This window comes from Jatropha curcas, chromosome 8 (genome assembly GCF_041381405.1).
Source record: "Jatropha curcas cultivar XTBG-Jc1 chromosome 8, XTBG_Jcur_1.0, whole genome shotgun sequence".
NCBI lineage: Eukaryota > Viridiplantae > Streptophyta > Magnoliopsida > Malpighiales > Euphorbiaceae > Jatropha > Jatropha curcas.
This window is the reverse complement of record NC_143158.1, coordinates 1,614,937-1,625,555: the sequence shown is the minus strand read 5'-3', so window position 1 is coordinate 1,625,555 and position 10,619 is coordinate 1,614,937. Positions and strand designations below refer to the sequence as shown.

Genomic DNA, 10,619 nt, shown 5'->3' with positions numbered 1-10,619 from the left:
GAGAAACTGTTACTCTTTTCCTTTTATGTTTGAGGGACAAAACGAACTGCCGTTTAGCAAAATCCATAAAAATAACAAAGAATAAGATAATAAAAATTGTCGTTTATTAGTCACAATAAGCATATGATAAGCTGACATCAAAAAGTAGTTGTTACGAAATAAGTAGTAACTCCTACTCAGTACTCATGATAAAAACATGACATAAACTGACATAAATTTACTTACATATATATAAATCATATCATATATATTTCCAATTAACATAATTAATTGCCTAATTTTCCGCTTAATTATCTGCATATTTTTTTTTTTTTATTTAGCCTCTCCTCTTCGATTCCATTGATAGCAGAGAGACTCTCTCAGATTGACTATATAGCTGGTATGTATATGCATTATCAAAATTTTTTTTTATATGAATTTTGATGGTGTTTGAATTGAAGGAATTTAAATAATAAATTTAAATATTTTATGGATTTATCGGATTCATTTATTCGGTTGAGAAAAAATAGACTTAAATCTATATAATTAATAAATCTAATTAACACCATTTTAGAAGGTGGAATTTTCTCAATTCTCCCTTTTTAGTTTCAAATTCATAGATTTTATATTCCTTGGATTTTGTAAAATTCATAAATTTCCACATACCATCAACGTATTTGATTACATAAGCAATTTCTATTATTATATGCTAAGTATATAAAATTTCTTGTGATTTTCAATTTTGACAAAATCTTAGAGATTCTCAATTTCTCCTTAATTTATTGCACAGTCCATTTTCAAATAAATTACAAAAAATATATATAAAAGATCAATTTTTCGAATTTTTATAATTAATTATTTGACGGCAAGGAAGCATATCTTACCTTTTGTGGTATTTTCAGTCACTTGTTAGTCTGTTATTTTTGTTGTTTTCTTCATTTTGTCTCAACTCTACAAGTACATATTGTTTTGGAAAATTTTAGGCGAATAATTTTTTTAAACTCCATTGAAATAAAAATATATAATAAAGAAAAAGCATATACCATACATTACAAATTCTTATTATACATACGATAAGAAAAAAAGCCAAAACCGTTTTATGATTCGAAAGAAGCGTTACCCTTAACAGTTACCTCTGCCAGGCCATTCCTGTAATAATCCAAAGAACAGCACAGACTTATTGCTCTATATATCAAAATGATTGATTAGTCTCCTAGTTATCTCCACTCTTCATCTTTAAAATCCATTTCCTTGTTCTTGTTCTCGTCTTTCAATATATTATTATACATACCCATTTCACTAATTGCAGGAAAACTGAGAAAGAATGTCTGTAATGGAGATGGACAAAGATGAAAAGAAGACAACCCAAGAGGTTAAACTTAAAAGGAAAAAGGGTGGCCTCAGGACCTTGCCCTTTATTATATGTAAGTTTTGTTAATTGTATAATTAAAAGTTTTTCAAACTAATTTTGATAGTATTATATATGGTTTTTTTGCAGCAAATGAGACGTTTGAAAGGGTTGCATCGGTTGGGCTTCAAGCAAATATGATATCGTACTTGCAAAACGATTATAACTTGACAAGTGCTACTGGAGCTACTGTGTTGTTTCTGTGGGGTGCAATTTCACATTTCACACCTATCTTTGGAGCTTTCTTTTCTGATTCTTATTTGGGTCGATTTCGTGTCATCTTGCTTGGAACAATCGTCAGCCTTATCGTGAGTCAATTTTTCACAATAAGAAATTTTTCATTTAGAATTTGAATTTATGTTAATTATAATGCACATAACATAAGATAATATACTAATTCATTCTTTTTTTTTTTTCTTTTTTTTTATTGAGGTTTGAATGTCTGAGTACTAGCGAAATTAAATAGCTCTCCTAATATGATTATTTTTTTTTATTTTAATGTATAGTTTTCATTTTACGTAATTTTCATATTAAAAAGTGTTAGGCATTAAACTCACACATGAGTTGAACTTATTGACTTAAAATCCAATTTAACTAATTAAATATGTAAATGCATAAGTTAAAAAAAAAGTTAAATTAGATACAGGTTGAATATGAATCCACAAGTTAGGAATAGAGATTTATGAAATGTAATACAAGTAAAATAATATTTAATTTAAAAGTTAAAAAAAAAAAAAAACAGAAAGGAATGAAAATTTGAAAAGAAAGAGAAATGTGAGTGGTGACTAGTAGGAGAGAAAGTAAGATGATGAGATTGTGTGGATTAGAAACTTAGGGTTATATATACACTAATTTTTTCTACATGTGCATGGTAAGTTATTTGTACTCCTCACACCGTAATTTAAATCCAGAAACAAACATTAATTTCCTCAAGTACAAAACCTTATTTACAGCAAAAAAACCTGAATATAGGAAAAGAATTAGTGTTTTAATTAGTACTTAAGTTATTATAATCGAACGATTAGATAGTTGTGATCATCATATGTTATTGCAGGGGATGATTCTTCTATGGCTAACAGCAATTATTCCAAGCGCAAGGCCTCCACATTGTGACCAAAAGCATGGAAATTTACAAGGCTGTGCAAGCCCAAATGCAGCTCAAATGGTGTTTCTACTTTCCGCATTTGCTATAATGGCGATAGGTGCTGGAGGGGTTAGGCCTTGTTCTTTAGCATTTGGTGCAGATCAATTCGACAAACCTGAAAACCCCAAAAATGAAAAGACTTTACAGAGTTTTTTCAACTGGTATTATGCTTCAGTTGGATTCTCTGTCATGCTTTCAGTTGTATTCATAGTTGCTATTCAAGATGCTGCTGGTTGGATCGTGGGTTTCGGAATTCCCGTAGGGTTTATGTTCTTGTCAACTGTTCTGTTCATTATGGGTTCCTCTCGCTTTATCAAAGTCAAGGCCAATACAAGCTTGTTTTCTAGCTTTGCCCAAGTAATTAGTGCAGCTTGGAAGAACGAACACCTTTCTTTGCCACCCAGTGATTCTGATAGATGGCACCATCACAAGGGTTCAAAGCTCGTCGTTCCGACAGAAAAACTCAGGTACGTTAATGTTTGAATTCTGATAATAGCAAACTTTTTATGTTTTAGTATTCTGATCAAGTGTTGGTAAGCTATTAATGGATGTTCATATATATGTACATTATATTTTTGTTGTTCTTCAGCTACCTAAACAAAGCTTGCATAGTTAGAAATCCTGAGAAGGATTTAGATAGCGATGGATTGGCTATAAACCCTTGGAATCTTTGCACAGTTAAACAAGTAGAAGAGCTAAAGGCATTGATAAAAGTCCTGCCCATATGGTCAACAGGCATTATGGTAGCAGTTACCTTAAGCCAACATGCATTTCCTGTACTTCAAGCCAAAACCATGGACAGGCACTTCGTAGGGAATGCCAAAATCCCATCAGGCTCATATGGTGTATTTGCAATTCTCACTTTAACAATATGGGTTGCCATTTACGATCGAATTTTGGTTCCAAGAATAGCAAAAATCACCAAGAGACCTAGAGGACTTACCAATAAACAAAGAATGGGAATTGGATTACTACTTTCATGCGTGTCCACTGCAGTGGCCGGAGCCGTAGAGCATCAAAGAAGAGGAATGGCGATCAGAGAAGGATTAGCAGATAAGCCTGAAGATATAGTAAACATGTCTGCGATGTGGCTAGTGCCACAGCATTGTCTTACTGGATTAGCTGAGGCTTTCAATGCAATTGGGCAAATAGAGTTTTATTATTCTCAGTTTCCTAAAACTATGTCAAGCATTGGAATTGCTCTCTTCTCACTTGGTTTTGGATTTGGAAACTTGTTAGGAAGTCTTATTGTGGCAATTTTGAGTGACTCTACCAAAAGAAATGGGAAAGTGAGCTGGGTATCAGATAATCTTAACAGAGGTCATTATGACTATTACTATTGGCTTCTTGCGTTTCTTAGTGTGATTAATTTCTTCTACTACTTACTGTGTAGTAGAGCTTATGGAAGTGAAAACAAAAGGATTTGGGATGAGGGAGAGGCCATAGAGGAAGAAGAAGACATGGATAAACCTAAGGAATCTTCTACAACATTCGATGCCGTTTGATAATTTGTACAATTTATAATTTTGAATTTTTGGTTTATATTAAATAAAATTGTATACATTTCATGTGTAAAGAACTAGTCGAGAGTCTTGCCTAATTTGTTTAAGATGAGGAAATTAAAATATAATCAAAAAAAAAGTTTGACTTCTTCAATTCAAATTTTAGTTATGAAGTAGCACATGCTTATGCAATGCAGAACCATTCATAATTTACTTTAGAATTGCAAGTTGATCGGAAGACTTGCAGCTTCATTTATGATCCATAATCTAAACTTAGTTAAAGAATCTATTGGGATTTGGACTCATTAATTAAAAACTTCTTTGCTAATTAAGCTAGTTACTTGTAATGCATGCATGGCCTAGTTGGCCTTGCGACCGAGTCCATAGCCATATTATATGCTGGTATCGTTAAGTTAAAATTATGCAATTATTATATTTTTTTTTTGAAGAAATGCATTTTCCTGAAAGGATAAAAATTTTATGATCTATGGTGCAAAGAAATTACCTCTTGATTATATTAAAGAAAATAATTATGCAATTACTAGAATTTTTCTTCTAACTCGATTTTTTTTAGAAAAATAGGGTGTAACATAATGGAAGGCCAAGACGTTATCAGTCGATAAGAATTACCATCCTTTATTATTAAGTCTCCACAAAGGTTAATAATACTAATTTCGAAGCTTCTTACTTCTGAAAAGAATACGTTGACTCAAACAAAACGTAGATCTCAATTGCAATAACACGTGGCCTAATACGTATTTCAAATGTAGGTTTTTTTTTTATTTTTAATTCTATGTATTTTTTTTTTTTTTAAAAAGGCGGACCCCAAAAGTATTTCAAATGTAGTTAATGAATAGGTCCATTCTGTATATATACGTTCGTTGTCCACGTTCATTCCGATCACACAGACGCTTCTTTCTATCGGTGACTCTTCGATCTAAACGTACCGAAGCTAAAATCATACCCAGCTATGGCTCCGATCGCCGTTGGAGATACTCTACCAGACGGAACTCTTGCTCACTTCGATGAGCAAGATCAACTGCAGCAACTGTCCATCCACTCTCTTGCTGCCGGTAAAAAGGTCGTAGTCGTCGGTGTTCCCGGTGCCTTCACTCCCACTTGCAGGTACATTATTTCCTTATTTTCTTAATCTGTTCCCCGATTATTGCTTGTATCGAAATCAACGATCTTTTTTACATTATTTGTTTAATTGACCGATTCGATTTGGTGCGATTGGTTTGTATGCTAGCTTGAAGCATGTGCCAGGGTTTATCGAGAGAGCAGAGGAGCTGTTATCGAAGGGAGTTGCTGAAATTCTGGTCATTAGCGGTATATTTCTTCTAAAAATAATAACTTAAACGCTTTGCTTAGGTTCGATTCTGCCGCCATATATATTACAATATCATTTCCCTTGTTAATATTACTTTGAACAAAGTGAAAGCCTTTGGCTTGCTAGTTTGATTTATTTTTCTATTTGGTATCGTCTTTTGGTAATTCGTTAGTATATAATTAGTGCCTCTGATAAAAAATTTCCGAAGAATTTGCTGGCATATCCGGAATTGGTTTTATTGTGGCTACCAGTAGGGAGTTACTGCTATGGAATCTGAATTTGTTAAACTCCAATTGTGCAAAGCAATTGTGACATTGTTTGATTGGTACGGTGTTGTTAAGAATCCCACATTTCACCTCATGTTTCTAACCTCTTACCTAATTCAAGTCTACCCTTTCAACTTCTAATATTATATGTTTCAATGTCTAAATAATTGGTTCTTGATGACATTGCAGTTAATGACCCCTTTGTGATGAAGGCATGGGCCAAGACTTACCCTGAAAACAAGCATGTGAAGTTTTTGGCCGATGGCTCAGCAACATACACTCATGCTCTTGGGCTTCAGCTTGACTTGACAGAGAAGGGACTTGGCACTCGATCAAGGAGATTTGCTCTTTTAGTTGATAATCTGAAGGTGCAGGCGGCAAATCTTGAAGAAGGTGGAGAGTTCACTGTCTCCGGTGTTGATGAAATCCTAAAGGTTCTCTAAGTTTGTTCAAGTAGCTATTTCTCTAGTTGTTTGTGTGTTTAAAGCTCTTATATTACCTAATGCTATGTAATCAAACATTGTCAAGAATCCAAATAGTCAATGTTGGTCTGAAATAGTCTTGTTTGTGATGTTTATGGAAATAAATGAACTGTTTGTTTTTATTGGAAGGGAGAAAAAAAATATGAGACCATTAGGAGGACTTGTTCCTTTTCAAACTTTTGTTTATTAATTAATTCATATTTTAGTGTTATGTTGTGCGGAGACCTTTAGGACTTGGGTTCTCCGTTGTCAAAATTATTGCAGTACAAATGCTTTCATTTCTTTGCTAATTGAGCAAGACTCTACAGCAAACTGCTTTTTTTTATTCCCTGGGGCCGTAGAGAGCAATTAGAGTCACTTACCACTTCAACCATGGTAACTAAAAAAAATCTTTAAAAAAATAATATTTCGGGCTAAACATGTGTATAATTTTTCTTTCTGATGTTCATAATTGTATAGCCAGAAGAAGCAGAACTAAGCAATCTCGTTGAGGAAAAAATAAGTAGGGCCCATTTCCAAAATCCACATGAGAGAAATTAGAAAATGCCAAGAATTGCGAACGTGGGTGATTGTTGGACCCATATTGGGCTTATAAAATTCCATAGAATGGGTCAAATCACATTAAATTATTTTATGTTTAAATTTGAATTGCATTTTTGGAGGCTCGACTCTACAAAGCATCGTGGACGGTTTTAGTCATAAATAAATGTTGGCATGTATCCGTTAAAAAACCGCTGGCCATCGAGGAATTCTCTAATTGATTTGATTTGTGAATGGTTATTTGTTGTTCAAACTGGTTAATCAACCCCTCATTCATGGTTAGACCTGCATGCCTTAAAAGCATTTTTTTTAAACAATCATTAGAGATAACTCGTATTATAGATTCTTCTATCATGCTCAAAAAATAGCATAAGCATCATCATACTGAGGGTGCTAACCAAATTGATTGTAAAACCCATCATCAAATTCTCTCCTAACTCAATTCCCCACCTAAAAATTACCCTCAATCCCACTAAACCATGTTTGGTGGTGGGTCTCAATTCTTTACATGATAGTGGAGATGGAATGACCTATGCTCAGATCTTGTGATTGTGAATTAATCTTGGCATGAAAATGTTAATATATGAAAAATCTAAATTACAAGCATGGGATAATGTAAATGATACACACGTGAATTTCTGTTATAAGCTGCAAGCAATTTGCACTTGTCATTTATCAGTTACAGCAAAATGGATAGAGACTTAATAATTTATTTATTATTCAAACAATGTCTAAACGGTCACATTTCGATTGTTCCAAAAATAAAAACAAAAATCAATTGAAGCATTAAAGTTTTGGTATGGAAACGACTTCCAACTAACCTATTGTGCTGTTTTTAAATGAGTGGAAGAACATGTCTTAAACAAATGCTACCTCTGTGTCTTTCTCTCTGTTGTTTTCTTCCTCTCCCTACCATTGCTTTAAAATTAACGTTACTGTCAATTTTTTTACATTAGTTGACGGCAATTCATCTTGTAATTCTCAAAATGTCCCAATAAAATATTTTTACAGAGTTTCTAGTCAATCTAGAGATTATAATCTTCTTGTGATAAAAGACTTTAATCCCAACAAAATCTTGATATTACCAATTAAACTCATTGACAGGGTTAAGAAAAAAAGTAATTGCTATAAGTATCATTTAGAATTTGATATTCATCTTGAAACATAGATTTAGAAGATGAGATTGGAATTTTCAGAATTTATTACAAGTGGAGATTGAGTGAGTGAAGCCTCTCATCTCATGTAATGTAGGAGGAGACATTGATCATGATTTACTAGTAGCAATAAATAATGTGAGTTACATTAGTTGGAAACCAACTAATGCAAGGGTCCAATAGATGCCGTTAGAGAGAGAGAGAGAGAGAGAGAAGGAGAGGGAGAGGGCCCCATGTTTTTGCATTTCAAAAAATTTTTCTGTTGGATTTGAAATTTATTGAGGGGGACGATAAAGTGCAGGGAGGCCCCTTTGACTACAGACAAACAACCTCTAAGTATTATTTATTTCTTTATTTTGAGGGCTTGTATTAGTTTTAGTATACATAATCACTGATCAGTCTTGCATTCTACATATGTAGACACAAACTGTGCCCTTTCTTCTTCTTGTTCTTCTTTCTTTATCTTCTTCTGCTCAACCTTTTTCCTTACAAAGCATCTTCTTTTCTTAAGCTCAAACTTTTTGGAGAGTTCTTCTAATAGACTTGTCTCTTGCTTTAGATAAGGAACCAACTTATTGAAACTGTGGAAGTTAAGGGTTTTAAGAAGAAAATGAGTGCTTCAAAGTTCATTAAATGTGTTACTGTTGGAGATGGAGCTGTTGGGAAAACCTGTATGCTTATTTGTTACACCAGTAACAAGTTCCCTACTGTAAGTTTCTGTCTTTTTCCATTTCTTTTGTTCTTTCAATTACAGATTTTTTTTTTTTGGAACTTCTCTACATGGGTTTCTACCCACTTAAATGGATTCCATAAAAGTTAAAATCTTTGGTTAGTTTTTGCACTTTCATTTTCAGTGATTAGAGACTCTGAAGTAAGATTGTGCATATTTCTTGCCAGGATTATATACCCACAGTATTTGATAATTTCAGTGCTAATGTGGCTGTGGATGGGAACATTGTCAATTTGGGATTATGGGATACTGCAGGTAACTGGATTTTAATCCAAAAAATTATATTTAAAAACAATGAATTAAAATTTTTTTTTTAAGTTGAAATGCTGCTTTGTGATAACTTTTCTAGTTTTTGTCAGTGGTGTTAGGTATTGGTTGGTAGTTTATTTATGACTTTGTTTTTTAACTTTTTCCTGATTAAAGGTCAGGAGGATTATAGCAGACTGAGGCCACTGAGTTACAGAGGAGCAGATATATTTGTTTTGGCTTTCTCATTAATTAGTAGGGCAAGTTATGAAAATGTTCTTAAGAAGGTACATATTAAATGCTCAAGTCTTTTTCCCAATTTTTAATTTCATATCCTTTTTCCTTTAATTTCCTTTCCGTACTGCCCATTTCCAGACCACATTTGCAGTAAGGTGTCTCCATTATTCATTTCAAATTAGGTTGTCCATTTTGCACTTCACATGACATAAATTCATGTGCTTTTTTCTGGTCTTGAAATTATGAAAATTCAATCTTGTAGGGAGCTTTTTTTCCTTAATTTACATTAATTTATAATCATGAATTCAATTTTTTTGTCTGTTAATTTTCTCAGTGGATGCCTGAACTTCGTCGGTTTGCACCAAATGTTCCAATTGTTCTTGTTGGTACAAAATTAGGTAAGCTACTTTGCCAACCATAGAAATTTGATAATTCTCATTGCTGTATCTATCTTGATTCTTGAATAGATATTAGACCAACTTTTGTATTCTTTTTACATGTAATAGATCTTCGCGAAGACAGAGGATATCTAGCTGATCACATGAATTCTAACATCATAACATCTGCACAAGTATGTGTTGCCATTTTTTTTTTTTTGTCCAATTATGGCTTTACATGGCATGAAGAAACTAAATTAAGATTATAAAATATAGGGAGAGGAGCTGAGGAAGCAGATTGGTGCAGCAGCATATATTGAGTGTTGCTCCAAGACTCAGCAGGTAGATTGCTCGAAAGAAGAAATTCCCAAGTGGTTGATGTTTCTGTTTTTGTTTTTTAATAAGTTGATGAGTATCACCTATACATTGACTTCTGTTTGATTGTTCAGAATGTCAAAGCTGTTTTTGATACTGCAATCAAGGTTGTTCTTCAACCTCCAAGGAGGAAGGAGATAACAAGGAAGAAGAGGCGTCATAGTTCTGGCCGTGCAATTGCGTTAGTACTTGATCCTTTTCTTTTTAAGTTGATCATTCTTCACATAATTTTTCAAGCATATTTGCCTTTTATTTGATCGGAACAGATATTTGAAACAAAGGATTCATACCAGTCGATCCTAACTAATTCTTTCGTGAATTGCAGGAGCATCATGTGTGGAGGCTGCGTTGCGTAGGGCACAACAGTCGTTTTGGCTGCATGGAACAGTCGTTTTGCAGATGACCATTTGGGTGGTGATTTGGCAGCCGGTTACATGTTTAAATTTGTATGGTTTTGTTTGTATTGTAGCCTCCTCAGTAACCATGTCTGAACCATCTTACAAACTGATTAAGAACAGCCTCAGAGGGAATCGTTCATTCTCTCTTAATTCTATTGTACTATTGGTCAAGTAAATTGAATTCCAGGATGTTGTATTTGATAAACTACAACTTTTTTTGGGGGGTTGTTTGTTATGAATTCCTTGTCCATAGAACCTGAGAGAATAGTGATTGCTGACTGAAACAATTCATTCTGATTATTAATTTCCAAGTAGAATACAGAATGTGTGATCTGGAAAATTCACAGATCGGTCACCGATTGTTTCATTTCATTCAATTTAATCTCGTTCCATTCTCTGATACCCATTTCCAAAACCTGATATGAACCAACCCTGGAAGTTCTCTCTTTCT

The 10,619-nt window shown here is 33.5% G+C and overlaps 3 protein-coding genes across 4 annotated transcripts; all 3 read left to right on the top strand.

Moving 5' to 3' along the window:
* The first annotated feature begins 275 nt into the window (after window positions 1-275).
* Window positions 276-4,187, top strand: LOC105638328 (protein NRT1/ PTR FAMILY 1.1). Of its 2 annotated transcripts, XM_020680962.2 has the most exons (5): window positions 276-379; window positions 1,289-1,403; window positions 1,478-1,695; window positions 2,442-2,998; window positions 3,121-4,187. In XM_020680962.2, the coding sequence occupies exons 2-5, from the start codon at window positions 1,304-1,306 to the stop codon at window positions 4,034-4,036; spliced, it is 1,791 nt and encodes a 596-aa protein (XP_020536621.1). In that variant the 5' UTR covers window positions 276-379; window positions 1,289-1,303; the 3' UTR covers window positions 4,037-4,187. The 2 variants fall into 2 exon arrangements, with proteins under 2 accessions (XP_020536621.1, XP_012077513.2); XM_012222123.4 differs by lacking the exon at window positions 276-379 and having other exon boundaries at window positions 1,100-1,403.
* A 735-nt stretch (window positions 4,188-4,922) lies between these two features.
* On the top strand, window positions 4,923-6,233 carry LOC105637748 (peroxiredoxin-2). Its single transcript, XM_012221342.4, has 3 exons — window positions 4,923-5,158; window positions 5,283-5,362; window positions 5,819-6,233. The coding sequence occupies exons 1-3, from the start codon at window positions 5,004-5,006 to the stop codon at window positions 6,070-6,072; spliced, it is 489 nt and encodes a 162-aa protein (XP_012076732.1). The 5' UTR covers window positions 4,923-5,003; the 3' UTR covers window positions 6,073-6,233.
* Window positions 6,234-8,166: 1,933 nt separating this feature from the next.
* Window positions 8,167-10,373, top strand: ROP9 (RHO-related protein from plants 9). Its single transcript, XM_012221341.4, has 8 exons — window positions 8,167-8,514; window positions 8,703-8,790; window positions 8,959-9,068; window positions 9,353-9,416; window positions 9,525-9,589; window positions 9,672-9,737; window positions 9,845-9,951; window positions 10,096-10,373. Exons 1-8 carry the CDS (start codon window positions 8,416-8,418, stop codon window positions 10,124-10,126), a joined length of 630 nt encoding a protein of 209 aa, XP_012076731.1. The 5' UTR covers window positions 8,167-8,415; the 3' UTR covers window positions 10,127-10,373.
* The last annotated feature ends 246 nt before the right edge of the window (window positions 10,374-10,619 follow it).

Bases quoted from the DNA above. Each gene is read 5' to 3' on its own strand.
- LOC105637748 (XM_012221342.4), top strand. From the start codon at position 5,004: ATGGCTCCGATCGCCGTTGGAGATACTCTACCAGACGGAACTCTTGCT. The intron at 5,159-5,282 runs GTACATTATTTC...TTTGTATGCTAG, and splicing joins GCCTTCACTCCCACTTGCAG to CTTGAAGCATGTGCCAGGGT. The intron at 5,363-5,818 runs GTATATTTCTTC...ATGACATTGCAG, and splicing joins TGAAATTCTGGTCATTAGCG to TTAATGACCCCTTTGTGATG.
- LOC105638328 (XM_020680962.2), top strand. From the start codon at position 1,304: ATGTCTGTAATGGAGATGGACAAAGATGAAAAGAAGACAACCCAAGAG. The intron at 1,696-2,441 runs GTGAGTCAATTT...ATGTTATTGCAG, and splicing joins GAACAATCGTCAGCCTTATC to GGGATGATTCTTCTATGGCT. The intron at 2,999-3,120 runs GTACGTTAATGT...GTTGTTCTTCAG, and splicing joins GTTCCGACAGAAAAACTCAG to CTACCTAAACAAAGCTTGCA.
- ROP9 (XM_012221341.4), top strand. From the start codon at position 8,416: ATGAGTGCTTCAAAGTTCATTAAATGTGTTACTGTTGGAGATGGAGCT. The intron at 9,590-9,671 runs GTATGTGTTGCC...TATAAAATATAG, and splicing joins ACATCATAACATCTGCACAA to GGAGAGGAGCTGAGGAAGCA. The intron at 9,952-10,095 runs GTTAGTACTTGA...CGTGAATTGCAG, and splicing joins AGTTCTGGCCGTGCAATTGC to GAGCATCATGTGTGGAGGCT.